The following is a 19,014-nucleotide window of genomic DNA, read 5'->3' as shown; positions in this document are numbered from 1 at the left end:
GATGTATGAGAAACAAAGCATACCAAAAAAGCAACAAAAAATTCTTAGAGCTGCAAGAAAAAAGTGGCTCTTGCCTCTGGCTCTGCTCAGTAAACATCGTGCTTGACTCATCCTCTGCCCTGAAATGCTGACACGAACAGGGATATTCAGCTGTTCCTTTCATTCTGACTCTATAGCCAGAACCACAGTCCCCCAGCCAAAAGCCTTCATCATCACAGATGTGAAATGGGGCAACCTTAAAGATTGGGGGTGACTGATGCTTACACAGAATTCCCCAGATATGCTACATGTACACCTGGACCTCCCTCTCCCTTGCTCAGAGCAGTTCCTTGGACACCCTAACTTGCCCCCACAAAAAACACGGTTTGTGGGGAGAAGTTCCCCACTGGATGTTTGAGTTGCCTTTACTACACGAGTCTTGTATCTTCTAAAGTTTGAAGTGTGTAGCAAATTAAATGTGCAATTTTGCACTTCTGTTTCCTGAAATCTAGTAGGGGGTAAATGACAGATTTTTCCAACACCAAAGCAAAATTTAAAATAGTGTGTCCTTTTTGGTAATGGCTAGGACAGGTATTTTCACCAGAGAGAGAAAAAAAATTATCTTAACTTGAAAGTGAATATACAAGAATCGAATATACAAGAGTTCAGTCTCCTTTTCTTTGTTACTAGTAGAAAACAGAGCCCATATATATACATATATATAGTTTTTTTTTTTCAGGGTAGCAATGTGCCCTATCAAAAATACTTATCTTCATAGATTCCCAGAATTTCAGCTACAGAAGGCCAAATAAACAAGTTCTGGCTAATGAGATATTGGTGGAAATTAATCAATGGGCTTCTGAAAAAAATAAGATAGATGCAGCTGGCATTGTCTGGAATGTGGATGTGATATTTGGAGGTGGAGCAGCTATCCTGTGAAATAAGAATGAAGATCACACACTAAAGATGGAGAATCAGGAGCTCTAAGCAGCAGCTCAATTTTCGACTTCTTTCAGAAACTACATTTGCCTGGAACTCTCTACTCTCTGGACTTCTTGTTATGTGAGAAAAGCAAATTCCTCTTAAGAAGTAAACATTTATCAAGAGTTTAGAACAGGGCATGGCTCATAGTAAAACGCTAGATAGGTTTTGCTAATAAAATACATATTTGCTTTAGCCACTGTAGTCAAGCTTCTATTACAAACAGCCAAACACAACATTTGCCAAAATACATAGGTATTGCCAATATGGCAATATTTCATTATTCCTTTTTTTTTTTTTTTTTTTTTAGATAGAGTCTCTCTCTGTCACCCAGGCTGGAATGCGGTGGTGTAATCTCAGCTCACTGCAACCTCTGCCTCCCCGGTTCAAGCAATTTTTCTGCCTCAGCCTCCCAAGTAGCTTGGACTATAGGCACGCGCCACCATGCCCAGCTGATTTTTGTATTTTTAGTAGAGATGGGGTTTCACCATATTGGCCAGGTTGGTCTCGAATTCCTGACCTCGTGATCCACCTACCTCAGCCTCCCAAAGTGCTGGGATTACAGGCATGAGTCACTGTGCCCAACCTCATTATTCCACTTTTATTCTAGCACCTTGCACAGCGTCTGGTACTGAATAAGTATTTGTTGAAAGAATAAGCTATTCAGTGGGTGTGAGGAAAGACGAAGGACCCTAAAATCATGCAATTCTATGTCTATATACTGATGTAACAAGCTTTAACTCTGTAGAGGAACAATGGTTCCCTTTCTTTGTTTAATAGTAGCCCTTGGTCTTTTGAGAATGGATGAAGGGATTTGATTAGTTTGGCCTGAGATGCCCTCCCACAGAGTCCTAGCCACTTTGTTATCAGAGCCAAGAGAGAAGCATAGGTTAGCACCAACCTCTCTGCCAAATGACTCAGGTAGAACTGAGGCAGTTTCAGACCTGGGCAAAATGTTGAGTAAAACTCATCTTTGGGGTCCCCACAATGGAGACAGAACAGGGATAACTATCACGGCAAACATCAGTGGGCATGAGACCATCAGAGTTTGAGCTGAGTGCAGGAGGTCTGAGAAATCACGTGACTCAACCCTCCCCTCCCCAGAATGTTCAGGAAGGGAAGAGGTTCTAGACATGCACACAGAGAAACATATATATACACACACATATACACACACACACACATGTATATACACACACACATATACACACACACACACATATATATTTATTTATTTATTTTATTTTTTTATTTTTTGAGACAGAGTCTCGCTCCATCACCCAGGCTGGAGTGCAGTGGCGCGATCTCGGCTTACTGCAAGCTCCACCTCCTGGGTTCACGCCATTCTCCTGCCTCAGCCTCCCGAGTAGCTGGGACTACAGGTGCCCACCACCACACCCGGCTGATTTTTGTTGTTGTTGTTGTATTTTTAATAGAGACAGGGTTTCACTGTGTTAGCCAGGATAGTCTCCATCTCCTGACCTTGTGATCTGCCCGCCTCAGCCCCCCAAAGTGCTGGGATTATAGGTATGAGCCACTGCGCCCGGCCAGAGAAACATATTTTATTTACCTTTATCCAGATTATTAAATGCTTTGTCCACCAGGGGTCTTAGAAAAATAATTTGACATTTATCTGACTTCTAGCTGAAAAAACACTAGAAATTAGCCTTCTGTGTTTTCTCTTTTGACTCTTGGTAAAGTATCACCTTTAACACCAAATAGAATTTCCCTTGAATGCGGTTATAAAATAATGGTGAAAAGAAAATTCCACTTCTGCAAAGCCCACCAGCACACTGGCCATCCTACTGAGGAGAGCTGCTCAGTTTCTTGCACTCCTTTGTTGATTGGTTGTAAGTGAGATTATTCACCATGAAGCTTGATATCATATAACGGAGGCTACAAAATCATTGTATGTTCTCAGGTCAAAGACAATGCTAGTCACAGAACATCATAGGATTTAAAGGGGGACTGGGAAATTTTAAATAAATACAGTCAGAGCATAGGGGAGTCTGCAACATGGGGACAGATTTAAAAGGTGAGGTTCCACAGCCGGGACAGGAAGTGGCTGGAGGACTTGCCTGTGGCTCTGATGAGACCCCGTCATCATCTCCTAGGCAAAGGCATAGACACGGTAGAGGCATGTTGGGGTGTGTGGGATACTTTTTTTCACTCATTTAACAAATAATGATGGAGCATCTGCCCTGGGCAGATGCTGAGCTGGGGTCTGGGGGTGACAATGATGAAGGAGGCACACTCAGCACACTTCCTCACAGAGAGAGCTGCTCAGAACCGTGCTTCTCACAGCACAGCTCTGGACCAGCAGTGTCAGAATCGCCTGGGAGCTCTCAGGCCTCGCCCCAGATCCACTGCCTAAATATCTGCTTCATAACAAGACCCTGTGGGAAACCAGGATGATATGCCACCCCCAAAATAGGAAAGATTGTTGAGACGAAGACAATTCAGAAGAAACAGAGACAGTAAAGCTCTCTGCCCTCCATCTATTTGTCTAAAAGCAGGACATAGATTTACAAAGACAAAACGTATCTTGCCTCCCCACTTCTACCAGGGAGAACCACTGAAAACAACTTAAGACCCTTATGCTCCTGGAGATGGCTCTGCAGGAATCTACACTGAACAAGCTTTGCTAACTGGCCTTTATCTGCTATTCATTTGCTATCCCCCCAGGTTGCTGCCCCTAGAGACTCAAAGTTTTTTTCCCTTGTCACATCTCTGAAAATTTACTGTCCTTTGATGAAGATGCTGTGAAACTAGAATTCAAAGCCATCTCTTGGAAAACTCCTCATTATAGGAAATACATGTGTTAATAAAATTCTGCTTGTTTTTCTCTTGTTAATCTGTCTTTTGTTACAGGGGTCCCTTCCAACTAAGAACCTATGGGGTTATTCTTCCCCTAAAACTCACAGGGGATTCAAATGTATGTGCAAGGTAGAAAATGGTCTGGCTAACAAGAGGAATGAAAAGAAGTGCTGCTTTATGCTTAAGCCTTAAGTCTGTGCTTGTCTTTAGCTCATGAGGCTACTCCGGCTCAGCCTGGAAACAAGCTTGAGGTGGGGTGGAGTGTCTTCCTGCAAGACGGCTCTGGAGCGGGATTTGAAAGAAAGCCTGGGGTTTTAAAGGCAAACTTCCATGTAGCAACTTTTCCCCAACAAATTATCCTCTCTAAACTGCTGATAAAGTCAGAATACCAGGCTAGATTTAATCTCTGGTTTTAATTCTTATGTCTTTGCAACACTAGTTGGTAGCAAAAGATGTTTCAAAGCCGAGAAATGCTGAAGCTTTTGCTAGAACTATGATACTTTCAACCTACACACACACACTATGAAATGTAGACACACACACCCATGGACACACTACTGTATTCTGTGGTCTGCATATCCTGTGCTTAGTGGTAAAGTTATGAGACTTACATTGTGTCCCATCACGAATATAATTTTGCATGTAAGCACTTTTTTTCAGATTAATTGAAATGAGCCTGTCTAAGGAGGTATGTGATGGCCTTGCCAGTACATGGGAACATCAGAACACACACGAAGTGCATAAGTGTGTGTGTGTGTGTATGTGTGTGTATGTGTGTGTGTGTGTGTGTGTGGAGAGAGAGAGAGAGAGATTGAGAAACGTATTTGGTTCCTATATGTAGACTGCACAAAGACAAGAGGTGTCGGTTGCATAGGATGAGGTAACGGTAAGAAGAGGTGAAAGAGCATTTAACTCATGTGCAAATCGGTTGTTTAATGTTCCTTTATTCCCCAGGTCTTGATCTGCATCCAGGCCAGGCCAGGAGAACTCATTCTGGTTAGACAGCGGGAAATTCCACCACATGGAATGGTGTTGGTGGTCGCCGCTCTACTCCAGTCGGGGAGCCCACACAGCAAAATTCCACTAATGAATGCGCCCACCCATGCAGGGCTCAGCTGTCCCCACCCCCTCCTCCCCATGCCTGCCCCATTCAACAGGCCACACCGCCACCAACCGCCTTCCTTACAACTGCCCAAGGATTCGTTTCAGGAGCAAGATTTGTTAAATTATAAATTGCAAGCATCCACCTAATAATGAACCAAATCAAAGACCCTCTGGGGGAATCCCTGGGGCAGCTCATGGGAGGGGCCAGAGAAAGCATTTGCCCCCTCCCCTCCCTCCTGCCCTCAGCCTCAAGGACCCTCCTTGAGGGAGGAGATGAGGACATGCAAATGCAGAGCCCACCAGACCTCCGAGGTGGGTCCCACCGAGCCTAGGCTATTTGTTTTTCCTTGCAAGAATGCTAGTCAAAGCAAAACTTTAACCCAACAAACCAACAAACAAAATACCCCTAGTTGGCTATTTGCACACAGGGGTTGCCAAGGAAGGCAGCCTGAAGGGTCCCTTTGTGACCAGAGGCGTTTTTGAAAGGAGACAGCAATGGCTGCTTTATGAGGAAGTGGCGAGACGGTCACATGTTATCCGCACTGCTGTGGAGGTCGGCCTGACCACCCAGGAGCCTTCATCGAGATGGCCTGATAACAGCCCACCGTGGGGCTCCCAGGCCTCTGTGGAGGTCTTCCTGGGACCCAACTGTCCTCCAAAAGAACTGCTCTGTGTTTCCAACACAGTAGACATGGAGCCCAGGGCCACCTAAGTGACTCTGTTTCTGAGCACGCTACGGGGTAATTAGGTTTCACATTCCTGCTGCTTTTACACGTAGCCTTAGCTTTCTCATCAGACCCGTGGCAGAGCACAAGGCAGAATGAGAAGGGGATGCCGCACCCATCCCCTGGATGGCCAGGCCCTCCAGACAGGGCCACTGTAACACGGGGGGCTGGGGGCTGGGAGGGAGGAAGGGGAGAAGGCATGAAGCGCCTTGTGATTGAAGTGGCTTGGAATAATAAATATACACACTCTCTTTTAAACGTGGCTCACCACATCCTGGGAATCTGGAAAAAATGCCCCACCTCACTGCCCCCCACCCTCCTCCCCACCTACCCCGAAGCAGCAGTGGCTTTCATGATGCTTTAGGGGAAAGCACAGGGCCTTTGATAATAAGGGGCTTGTTAGTTCTAGGCTAACAGCCCTCCCAGGCCGCTCTGAATCCTTTCAAGCACTTTTTTATTTTAGGTCAAGGAAGTTCATAAATGTAAAGACTGGAGGTTGTAGAATGGGGAGAGGAAAGGGAGAAAGAAACATTTGGGGGCAGTTGTCATTGGGAAGGGCTGCCAGGGACCTCCGGGAGATCTGTCAGGCCTGGTGGACATGCCCTTCCCTTGATGCGGGGGACAGATAGTGGAAGGTGACTTTGAGCCTTGAAGAAGACCTAGCCTTGTCTGAACCCTCTAAGCTCTGGCTTAGCTAAAACTGAATCCTTGTATAGGAAGACCCTTGCAAATCCACAGGCCTTGAATGAATCATATCAGCTGGCTCTGGCGACGATTCCTCTGCCTGCCAGAAGAGGGCAGCACATGCTTCCACATTACAGGGAAAGCTGGGTTGCCCAGTCCAAAGGGTGGACACTAGATATGGGGGTAGGGGGGAAGCATTGTGAAATTAATAGCAGCAGCAGCAACAGCAGCAGCAGCAATAGCTATCACACATTGGTGCCTACTGTGTGCCAGGAACTGTCCTAAGTGATTTATATGCATTAATTCATCTAATTAACATGACAAATCTACAAGAGAGGGTGCTATTACAATCTCCATATTACCGTTGAGGAGGCTGAGGCATACTGAAATTAACAGAACTTGCCACGTTCTGTTGCCACGGACTGCCTAAGGAGGTTGCCACGGACTGCCTAAGACTGAGGTCAGCAAATTACAATCCAAGGACTAAATCCAGTTCACTGCCTACTTTCATGCTGCCCTCAAGCTAAGAATTGTTTTGTTTTTTACATTTTTGCATGGTTGGAAAAAAATCAAAAGAAGAATAATATTTCATGATGTGAGAATGATGTGAAATTCAAATTTCAGTGTCCATTAATGATGTTTTGTTGGAGCACAGTCCTATTTATTTGCTTACATATTATCTGTGGCTGCTTTATGATTCCTGCAGCAGAATTGAGCAGAGTCTGGTAGAGGCTGTGTAGCTTGCAAAGCCTAAACTACTTACTCTCTGACCCTTTACAGAGAAAGCTTGCCAAAGCCTGACTTACTAGGAAGTGCTACCTGTTTCCAGGCAAGAGGGACAGAGAGCAGAGTTGCTATTTACTGGAGATGGAGCTAGTACAGCTATCCCAGAGCAATTTAGAAGCAATGTTGAACTTGATTCACTTTTTTTTCCAACAGGGTAGCTCAAGGTCAAGCAAAAGGAGGGTCTGATATATCACTGAATAGCGTTAAGGAAGTAATAAAAGGTTAGATCTGGAAAGGACTGTGAAAGTCCACTAATACATCTCATCAAGTCTAAGGTGCACATTTTTTTTTCACTCTTTAGCATCTGTGAAATCAGGCAATGTCTTACAATCAAAATATGAGAGGTTAAGTGAAAACATTTTGTTTAAGTGATAGCATTTTTTGTTGTTGTTTCTTAGAGGTTTTGTTGTATGTTTGTTTTTGAGATGGAATCTTGCTCTGTCGCCCAGGCTGGAGTGCAGTGGCATGATCTTGGCTCACTGTGACCTCTGCCTCCCGGGTTTAAGCGGTTCTCCTGCCTCAGCCTCCCAAGTAGCTGGAATTACAAGTGTGCACCACCATGCTTGGCTAGTTTTTTTGTAGTTTTAATAGAGACTGGGTTTTGCCATGTTGGCCAGGCTGATCTCAAACTCCTGACCTCAAGTGATCTGCCCACCTTGGCTTCCCAAAGTGCTGGGATTACAGGTGTGTGCCACTGCGCCCAGCCAGTGTTTAAAATAATAGTGTCGTACAGTCAATGGCACCTTAGATTAGGCAGTTCCTACCTCCAAAGATCCAGCCTCTTTTTGGTCCTTTCTGTTGATGGGATGCTCAGTTCTTTCGCTGGCAGTCCATTCTACAGATTTAATTGTAAACTTTCTTTCTTTTTTTTTTTTTTTGTTAGAGCCTCATTCTGTCACCAGGCTGGAGTGCAGTGGCACCATCTCGGTTCACTGTACCCTCTGACTCCCTGGTTCAAGCGATTTTCCTGCCTCAGCCTCCCAAGTAGATGGGATTACAGGCATGTGCCACCCCAGTCAGCTAATTTTTGTATTTTTAGTAGAGACGGGGTTTCACCATGTTGGACAGGATGGTCTCAAACTCCTGACCTCATGATCTGCCTGCCTCGGCCTCCCAAAGTGCTGGGATTACAGGCGTGAACCACCATGCCCGGCCTAACCGTAAACTTCCTAATGTTGAGCTGAAGTGTGCAAGCCTACATTTTCTATACACCGAATGAGGATGATCTTGTTTAATATGTTTACTCTAAGAGTCTTAAGATTTTATTAAAAGGGAGTGAAGGGGAGGAGGCACTGTGACTCCCAGGTAGGCAGGACCAGAGCAGGCTGCAGGAATCAGCCTGTTGGTGTGGTCACACCAGGCAGTCTACATGATGGGAGGACAGGGATGGGTTGTTGAGGACATAAACCATGAGAAACCATGAGAACCTGGAAAGAAAAGAAAGACTGCCAGTGATACAGATGAGTTCTTTTTCTAGCAGCATTAGCCAGGAGCATGACCCACTGCAGGTGGCACTTCTTAGAAGGAGAAGACTGGAGCAATTTGAAGATTCAGGCCTGAATGGAACACGAACACAAGGAAATAGCGAGGAATGCAGCTGTGGCTGGCTTGCCCCTGCTGCCTTTTATGAGGGCTCTAGGAGATGAGGAAGGGAAACGAGTGAGGCAGGATGGCAGTCATTGATATTGTGTTAATAAGAACCACAATGTACTCCTTCAATCACGTTCCCATTCAGTGAGAATGATCATCTGAATTCTGAGATAAGTTCACTGAGGTTCCTAGAATAACCCGAGAGTCTTCTTCCATTCTATGTAGCAGGGACAATCAATTTTTCCAGAATAAGCCCAGGGAGCACAATGCCCACTTCCAGGTTCCAGGAAGAGGAGCCTCTGACGTGAGCCTTAGGGAGGTGGAAACCTTGGCCTTTATTTGGAAACAGAACCAAGACTGCTCAGGGACCTGTGTGGCTAATGGCTACTTTTTTGTTCCAGCCACAAATTGGGAACCAGGAGGTGGTGGGAACTAAGGTACACTCCCTCGCCCTCTGGTAACCAGGTTTGAGCTTGGATTGGAGAGAGAAAGGAGAAGCAGAGGGCTTAACCCTAACCAGGTGCTTTTCATTTGGGAACATGTGTCCTGGATTTCCTGGGACAGTACCAATTTCTTATAATTTGATTATTTTCAATGAAGGCAATTTGTTAGGCATCTGATTTTCAGTTTGGAAAACATGGCCACTGCAGTTACAACTAATGAAGGGCAATGCAATCTGAGCATGGTCCTTGTACCCTGAACACACAGCACTGTGCCCAGCACATCACAGATACCAAGGAAGATTTTTAGGGCTTTCTTTAGGAAGTTAGAAGCACCTTATTAGGACAAGTATTTTAGGAAGAGTATGTTAGGACATCTCAGTCTTCCATAAAAAGAGAACTAGGTGCAACCTTTCGAGTGAAAGGGGTGCAGTTTTGCATACTTAGTGCAGGACCCCATTCGTCTTGATGAAAATAGATAAGCCCAGATGGGCTGTTTTGTGTCCCATGTCCTGGGTGGACAGAGAGGAGCAGGGAGGTTGGTGACACACGTCTGAAGCTGCAGGGAGGTCTCCTGAGTCTTCCAGAGAAGATGGAGAGAAAGGAAGAAAGTGAGTTTCAGGTGAAGAGAGAACACAGGGGTTGTGAGATGGGGAGGAGCACAGCCCACAGGTGGGGGAAGATGGAGAGGAGTCAGAGCAGCAGAAATGCAGCAGGGCCTGGAGTCTACAGCAGCCTGAAAGAGAAGTCACAGGAGGGGAGAACCAAAGAAAATGGAAACCACAGCTCCTCCGTGCCTGCGGCTCACAGCAGGAATATTTGTTATTCTTCTGGGAGGCTGGTTTGTTTTTATCTTCTAGGAGGACCGAGCTGCAGCTGACCGGGGGCCCTGTTTTGCTTTGTCTGCTCACAAGTTTAGAGCCAACTTTGTGGTCTACCTTCTGTGTGGTGCACGAAGGCCCCGGGGCTGCCCCGACTATTTTAACTCACCCAGGGCCCCATTTTTTGGTAGTCTCCTTGTTTTTCTTTCTCACCTCCTCCTGGCCTTTGTTGGTTTGACATGCTTTATACATCCCTGTGAGTAACTATAAAGCCTTTCTGAAACAAGTGGAGTATAAATTTTAAAATAGAAACAAGGCCTCCCAAGACAGAGGAATACAGAGGTAGAAATAAGAGAGAAAAGTGGACTTGAAGGGGGAAGAAAAGGGGGAATTCATAGGAAGCCTTGAAAGACTAAAATCATCCAGATTGGGCAAAACACCATTTAGTGCAGGTCGCCTGAGAGGCCTGAGAGAGCTTAAGCCTTGAGACTGCATGTGATACAGATTAGATACCATTGCACTTGGGGCTTTTTAGATCTCTCACTAGGGGAAAGGCAGTCCCATGGAAGTGGGCTGTGCAAAAGAATGATGGATGGAAGGTGGTCGGCGTGAATACAGCAGGAGAAATACTGAATTCTTGTCTTAGGCTACAGGCATAGGCATGCCTGCTTCCTCTCCAGCTACAAAGAAAGGGGCAAAAGCACATGAGAATACGACATTGGCACCAAAAACAAGGATTTTCACTCTTGTTGCCCAAGCTGGAGTGCAGTGACGTGATCTCGGCTCACTGCAACCTCCGCTTCCCGGATTCAAGTGATTCTCCTCCCTAGGCCTCCTGAGTAGCTGGGATTACAGGTGCTTGTCATCACACCCGACTAATTTTTGTATTTTTAGTAGAGACAGGGTTTTGCCTTATTGGTCAGGCTGGTCTCGAACTCCTGACCTCAGATGATCCACCCACCTCGGCCTCCAAAAGTGCTGGGATTACAGGGGTAAGCCACCGTGCCCGGCCCCAGCAGCTGACTTTGAACATGGTGGTGGGCATTATTCCAAGCACACTTATGAGGTATGCACAGTTATTACCCCCATTTCACAGATGAGGAAACTGAGGCATTACAGAGTTGAAGTAACCTGCCCCATGTTACAAGGACAAGAGGCAAAGCTGGTGTCTGAACTCTAAAGCAGTCGGCTTTAGAGTCTGCAAGTTGAGCCACTCAGAGTCGCCTGCCTCTCTGCATGGGAAACATGGCATGTTTAGAAACACAGTCCTTATCCTTCTCCCCAAAACAAGGGGTGGGGGTGAGAGATCTTAAGGCACAAGAAAACGAAGCAACTTCCCCAAGTAGCACCTGACTTAATGTGGGGTCTTACCACCCAGTCATGAGAAAATCCAGGCTACATTTAAGTGAAGTGAAGAGCAGGTTTGGAAAGAGTGAGAGGAGGGGGCATGGAGGCAGAATCTGGTTACTGCAGACCAAAGGGACCCAGATTTAGAAATTACAGAGGAGAGGCAAGTACAGTGATAGTCCTCAACACGGAGCACAGAATCATCACTCGGGGAACAAACAAAAATGCAAGGCTGCTGAGGTATGAGAGTCGGGCCAGGCCACTGATGCTCCTTGATGACACTTTGGAGAGGAGGACCATGCACCAACAAAGTCTAAAAAGTAGAAAATAGACTGAATGGGTGGGAGATCTGGAAGAGCTCACTGAAGGGGAAGCAAGAGCTGAAGCAGCAGTTTCTGATGCCATTATTCATCCTGGTCCTATTTTTGTGCTAATAGCAATAATCAGAATAATCAAATTTAACAGTTACTAGGCCAGGGTCTGCACTAAGGGTTTTACATGCACTGAGTTATAAAATAGATGAACCTGCATTACAAACCTTGGTGATACTACTTTGCCTTAATTGGCAGATAAGGAATCTGAATATAAAGTCCATTTTACAGATGCAGAGCCAGAGGCTCAGAGAAAGTAAGTCTCTTGGGTAAAGTTGTGCAGTTAAAAGTGCTGGGATTCAATCCCAGGCCAGGAATTGCATGTTTTCATGTTTTACAGCCCCCTGTAGATTGTTAGGTTCATGGAGGGCAATGACTTTGTCTCACTGCCTTGGCAACTCCAGAACCTAGCACAGTACCTGGCACATAAGCAGTGCCCTTTAAATATTAGCTCGGACTTGTAGACACTTTGTATAACTTGCAGTTTTTTGAATGAATCAATGAATGACTGACTGTACAGACTAATGGATGATTCTCTCCATTACTCCAGTACTGCCGGGATGGCTCCCATGGATGTGGTAGCTGGGAACTTATGAGGCTTTGGGGAACAACAGGGAAATTTTACTTGGTGGTTCCTGTAGTCACCACAGGAGTGGAGAGATGACCCACCATGGAGAACCATGTAACGGTGTTGGTTTTTCTCTTGTTTTCATGTTGAGAGGGCAGAGAAGGATCATGACCTGGGTCAGTGTGTGTATAGGGGCTGGGGCATTAGTGACCAGGTGGAGGGGAAGGAGGGCTCTGCTCAAGATAAAGTAAATGAAAACACAAGAGAAACCCTTTAAAGAAAGAAAGTTGGAGAACTAGGTGCAGCGCTGAAGATCCAGAGGGGAAACAAAATGGCAAAGTAGTGTAGGGCGGCATATGGAAGGAGGCCTGGGCCTCAATGCTGATGCTTTTGGGGAGCGGCCACAGCCACAGAGCTCACACAGAACAGAAAGGGGAGGGACCCTCTCCCGGGTCAGGGGCTGTGGGGCTCTGGGACCGTAGCGTAGGAGCCGTGTTGCTCTCTACAGGAGGGCAAGCCCTACGGGAGCCTTGACCTCTGGCTTGCTAAGTCTAAGAATTTTGGACCCAGTGGACCACAACTGGGGGATATTGGGTGGGAGGAAGGACAAGTAAAGAGGAAGGGAGGGGCGTGGGCAAGTTATAGTTCTAGGGAAGGAATGTGTGGTGTCTTGTTAAACAGAAGGTGGAATAGCACATCTGGGGACAGGCTCTTTGGGAAAGCAGCAATGCTGGAGCTTTGAAATGTGCAAATGAGTTAGGGGAAGCAGGAGTCACAAGGGCAAGTCTCATTACAGAAGAAAACAGGGTGAAACAGAAGAAGGGGAAACAATGAAAATTGGAGAGTACTGAGTTTATAAGAAATGGATATGCGGCATTTGGTGGAAACTGGCTTTGGCCTTGGGAATAGGAGAACTGTAAATATGGATAATATGTAAATACCATTTATAATTTTAAAAACCTGGAAGGCTCAAATAAGATAATCTTTCTGAGGGCACTTTGACAAGTATGAAAGAAGATATTTGTGGCCAAGAGGAAAGGATGCTGGGTGTGGCGTCTGAAAATGAGGGTTCGAGAGCCAGCTCTGCCTTGGGGGCAGACAAATCATGGGTCCTCTTGTTTGGTTCTGCGTTCTCAGCTGGGAAAGCAGCAATGACTGTTCTTTCTCACAATGGCTCTGAGGGGCCATATTCATTTCCTAGGACTGCTACGACAAAGTACCACAAGTTGGGTGGCTTAACACAACAGAGACTTTTCCCCTTACAGTTCCAAAATCAAGGTGTTAGCAGGTGTCTTTCCTTGCCTCTTCCAGCTTCTGGAAAGCTAAGAGTTCCTGGCTTGTGACAGCATCACCCCAGTCTCTGACTGTCTTCACATGACCTTCTCCCCTGCATGTCTCTATCCTCTCCTCTCCTCTTTTTTTTTTTGAGGCAGAGTCTGGTTCTGTTGCCCAGGCTGGAGGACAGCAGTGTGATCTCAGCTCATCGCAACCTCTGCCTCCTGGGTTCAAGTCATTCTCCTGCCTCAGCCTCCCAAGAAGCTGGGACTACAGGCATGTGCCACCACGTCTGGCTAATTTTTGTGTTTTTAGTGGAGACGGGGGTCTCAAAGTCCTGACCTCAGGTGATCCACCCGTCTTGGTCTCCTACAGTACTGCGATGACAGGCGAGAGCCACCACACCTGGCCCCTCTCCTATTCTTTTAAAAACAGCAGTCATTGGGTTTGGGGACTACACTGAATCCAAGATGAACTCATCGCCAAATCCTTAACTAATTATAGTTGCAAAGACCCTATTTCCAAGTGAGGTTACCTTCTGAGATCCCAGGTGGACATACATTAAAAAACATTTTTTTAGAGACAGGACCTTGCTCTTTTGCCCAGGTTGGAATGCAGTGGCATGATCATAGCTCACTGCAGCCTTGACCTCCTCGGTTCAAGCAATCCTCTGGTTTTGGTTTCCTGAGTAGCTGGGACTACAGTCATACATCACCTTGCCCAGCTAATTGAAAACAAGTTTGTTTTTTTTAAGACAGGGTCTTGCTGTGTTGCCCAGGCTGGACGTGAATTCTGGGGGAGTACTACTCAGCACGCTACAGGGTCCAAGCAGCAATGAAGCAAGAGCACCAAGTAGATTGAAAGTGTTTTACACAGGCTTCTTCTTATTTCCAGAAGTTTCTGGAAAGTTTCTCTTTCTAGTTTCTCTACACACACCTCTAATGGGTGCCATTGCCCACAAGACAGAGAACCAAGCCCTCCAGGCTGGCACTGCAGGCTTCAGTCACTTTTTCCAGTCTCTGTCCCTGACTTTTTCTCAACTTCCCCACATCTTCCACTCAATTATCTCAGCCGACTGCTTCTTTCTTAATCTTTATGACCCAGTTGAAACTCCCAGAAAAGGAGTCTCATGCATTTACCCCCATGGTAAATGCTTCCGGTTCTGAATACCTTCGGCAGAAATAATTTTGTTCTTTTACCTGCGGTTAATCGGCTCTCCAGACTCTCTTGGATCAAACTGACTTGAAGCCTTTCCTTCTGTACCTGCCAGGCACTGAAGACTGAGGAAGTGTTTGTTTCTTCTTTGGACCTCCAGAATCGAGTTTTGCACTTGTCACAATCCAGGTCCTCAGTAACTTCCTAAATTATTTACTTCCCACTACACCAACTCTGTTCCTGCCAACATTTCATCTCTTTGACCATGCATGGCTGCATATGCTGGTCGCCTTGATCCAAAGAGATGCTATTCTCCTTGGAGCTTCTGGGGCATCTAGCATCTATTCCCTTGTTTTGGTCCATTGTGCATCAGTCACTCATTCATTCACAAAGATTCATGGAGCACTTACACTGCTTGGCTTTGTGCTGGACTCCAGTCATCCAGCCTGTGAGGATGTCTTGTCATCCCATTCTGAGGGCAAGGGAATGGCTGCCATTGCCCATAGGATAAAAATCTAAGCCCCCCAGGTTGGCACTGCAGTGGCCAGTCTGTTCCTCATGGGCCTAACAGCATTCTTCAAGTGTTATGCTTGCTTAATTGGACGGTTCCATGCAAGTGGCTTTAGGTAATTCTTAAAGGGCAATGACAAATGAAGGACTGCAAGTGCTGTGAACTTAATTGGAGGGAACTCAGCTCCCTTTCAGAAGGCCCCGCAAGAGAACCAAGTTCTGAATTCTGCAGCCAATGCCAGAAATGAAGGGCCCAATGTAGGATGGGACAGGCTTTGAGGAGTGGCTTTCCAGGGCCCACTGTCCTGCAGAAGGGGAGAACACAGCTCAGGCCTGCCTTCCGCATTTGCCACAATAGTGACTGTGCTGCCTCTCTCTTGGCCTCTGGAAAAATCCCTGGAGAAATCTTGCAGGGACCAGAAGGAAGAGGGAATATGTTTTTCTAATGTGATCACAGGCAGGGTTGTGAACTTGGGACAATGGGCAGTTAGGACTGTCCTGTGCAGTGCACTATGCTGTGCAATAAGGCAGGCTCAGAGCACAAACTGTGTTCCTCTCTCCAGGTTGGCAGTAAAGCCCCTGGCCTTTCCTCCTGCACCAGCCAGGCAGCAGGATCCACCACCGCCTCCCCTGTGTCAAGGGGGACTAGATGGTGGTGGGGGGGAAGTGGGGGCAAATAATAAGCAGTATTGGTTCCAGATGCTTCTCTGGCCCAAGTATTTGACATACCCACGGGCAAACTGAAGATGCCTTGGGCAGCAAACAGACACTGCCGGGGTTCTTGGTGGAAGGGAGTCACTCACCGGCATTGTTCTGCTGCTTGGTGTTTTTGATGTAGGCAGAGAACTTGGAAAAGATGTCAATGCCCGCTGTGTTGGATTCCCGGTGTTTTGCAGCCAGTTTGGGGTACCTGAAATGGAGGATGCAGTGTTCTGTGAATCAGTAGACTTGGAGCTCCTTTAAGGGCGAGCCTATCCCTATCACAATGAGTAATACCTCCCTTTCCAGCTGCATCTACAAAATGTTTTGGGGGTCTTTATCCTCATCTTATAGGGAGGGTGGGCATTCTCAGCCTTAGGTCATCCATGGAAGAAACCAGAGGCCAGAGAGGTGCTGAGATCTGCCTAGGGTGACACAGTCTGCTAGGTAAAGAACCAGAATACCACTCAGGGGGCTTAGGATGTGTGCCCTTTTATTGGGACCACCAACAGTGATGTGCCAGTGAGAGGGCCCAACCAAAGTTCCTGCTGAGCTTGCCTCTCTATCAGGTAGGGTTCTCAACACTTCCCCTACCCACTAAAATAGCCATCTATTGCTAGTACTGTGATTATAATCCTAGCTACACAGAGCTGATTCTGGGAGCAAGGAGATGCCAGGTATGTTAGCACTAAACCACTTCTCCAAAGGAAGAATACCCACAGTCCTCCTCTGACACGTCCTTCACATGCTTATTATTTGCGTGCAGTAATAAGATGCAGAAACTACCAAGCTCCAACAAAGGACATGTGTTTTCAATTGTTTTATTTTATTTTATTTTATTTGGAGATAGATTTGCAATGATCCAGCCCTTGCCGCCCCCCCTCACCGCCCCCCCTCCCCCCAGAGCCTTTCATTTTGAAGCCAGAATAATACAAGAGGCAGGCTGGAGTTAGGATGATTGGCCTTGAGACTGAAGGAGGTAAACTTGCTCATGTGGGAACCCAGGGCTTGGACTCATTAGCCCCATCAAAGTGAGAAAATCAACTCAAGTAAATATTATTTCACAAGCATTTTATGGGTATGGCCATGTAGGGGTGGGAAGAGATGGGGGACAGTTGCCAGGTTATCATTATTTTCAATTAATATGCACCTTTGTGATCTCTGGGTGAATAGTTTTTGACTGCGTGCTGTTGGATTGTTTTATGTTTAAAAAACAAAATCCTTTTTGTCTGTTTTGATGTTTTGATAGTGTAAACCAAACAAGATTTAAAAAAATATTTGTTGTTCTTGAATGCTTTTCTGTTCCTCAACTGGCCCATGAGCTAGGACTCCTTTTGGGGCCATGTTATGTGGCTGTGTAATTTCAGAGATACTGCCATTGGAAGAGTCCAACTCTCTGCTGTGAGGCAGATAAGGAAGGCATTATTGTCCTCCTTTTACACAGAAGGGAACTGGATACCTGAGAAGATAAATGTTGATGGCTAATAAACGGTGGAGGGACGATGAGAACCTGGTTTCCTGGCCCTGCAGCAGTGTCCTTCCCCCTCCACTGCTTCTCTGGAAACAGTGAAAGGTAATTTGCATTGAGCACCTACTGTGCGGCATGCACTGTTCTAATCCCTTTACACAAATTCACCATATGCTCCTCAGAACAACTCTATTGGTACTGTTATTAGCCTAACTTCCCACACAAGGAAACGGTGGCATAGAGAGGTTAAGCAATTTGCCTGAGGTCACATGGCTGCCTGGCAGAGCCAGGATCCCAACCCAGGCAGTTTCACTGTGGAAGACTAGGTTTTAAATTCCACGTTGTGTGGCTTCCCATAACGTGGAATTCCACGTTGTGTGGCTTCCCATAACGTTGATTCTCAAAGCCCCAGAGCCCTAAGGGCTGAGCTACGCATCCTGGAGGAGCTGTCTCCATCTACCAGGAGGGGGCGCTCTGCACCGATGCTCCACATATGTCTTCCTGGGTATACTGAGAATCATCACATTCATCTGCTGTGGCTGGGGGCACACAGCAGGGCTTCCTGCAGGATACTAGATAAACTGCCAAGACGTGGGAATTTAGTGGCATCTCATCCTATTTCGGCCATCTCACATAGAATTCAGCATGCTATTAGAATCGATAAACTTAAATTACCATTAACAAATGCCAAGTGTTCTTCGTTTCTCCTTGATAATGTAGACAGAAAGGCCTAGAAAATGCACCTCAGTGGGTAGCTTGGTTTGGGTTTCTTGCTTTGTTTTGCTGTATCTCATCAATTGGTCAAACTTTCAGTCATCTGATCATTTCTTCACAATCAGCGTGGGTCAAATAGGGATATGTAGTACCAAATCCAAGATGATGACAGAGGATTGTGTATTCAGGGGGCTATGGTGGTGTCATCCTGTTTCCCAAGCACTAGAACTCGTTGGGACTTTTCTGTATAGTGCAGTGTTCCATTTGAGCTTTGTTCTTGTGGGAAACGTGTCTCTAAGATGTCAATCTCACAAATTTCAGTAACTACACTGAGGGAGGATACTGTATAGGATAAGTGCATTCATTTTACCTCCATATTTATGGCATGTTTTAAATATGCAAAGAAGTGGACTACAAAGAAGATTTTGTTTCTCTAAAAGGCTAGGGAAGAGTGTTTCATTCACAGAAACAGCTTTGAAATAACATTTGATGTGATCTGATGATAATCAAAGAGATGATAAAGTTTTCTAACTCAGGAGTCAGCAAACTGTGACCCATGATCCCTATTTGTCTGTGGTTCTCAAGCTAACAATGGTTTTTACATTTTTAAATGCTTGAAACAAATCAAAAGGAGGATACTGTTTTGTGATATGTGACAATAATATGAAATTCAAATTTCAGTGTTCATAAGTAAAATATTATGGAAACAGCCATGCCCATTCACTTCCATACTAGTTTATGGCTTCTTGCCCCGTGTCACTGTGGAATTGTGACAGACACTGAAGAGCACACAAAGCCAAAAACACAGGACTATCTGACCTTTCACAGATAAAGCTACTGACTCCTGATCTAAATGACGAAAATTTCTCTCCAACCTGTTTTTAAGATATCTTATTTCAGATGCATGCACTTAACTTTCATTCTGGGAAGTAAAACAGTTGGCTTCTCACCAAAAAAAAAAAAAAAAAAAAAAAAAAAAA

The 19,014-nt window shown here is 45.8% G+C and overlaps 1 protein-coding gene across 2 annotated transcripts in view; it reads right to left on the bottom strand.

Annotated features, from left to right (window-relative positions):
* Window positions 1–19,014, bottom strand: part of LOC108533432 (CLIC family member 5) — a 113,975-nt gene that overhangs the window by 23,608 nt on the left and 71,353 nt on the right. For both annotated transcript variants that reach the window (XM_017878091.1, XM_017878089.1), the window contains exon 4: window positions 15,957–16,063. In XM_017878091.1, coding sequence (XP_017733580.1) covers window positions 15,957–16,063 — 107 coding nt within the window. The remainder of the gene's footprint in view (window positions 1–15,956; window positions 16,064–19,014) is intronic.

Source organism: Rhinopithecus bieti, unplaced genomic scaffold (genome assembly GCF_001698545.2).
Source record: "Rhinopithecus bieti isolate Rb0 unplaced genomic scaffold, ASM169854v2 scaffold_9981, whole genome shotgun sequence".
NCBI lineage: Eukaryota > Metazoa > Chordata > Mammalia > Primates > Cercopithecidae > Rhinopithecus > Rhinopithecus bieti.
This window is presented reverse-complemented; position numbering and strand designations above follow the sequence as displayed.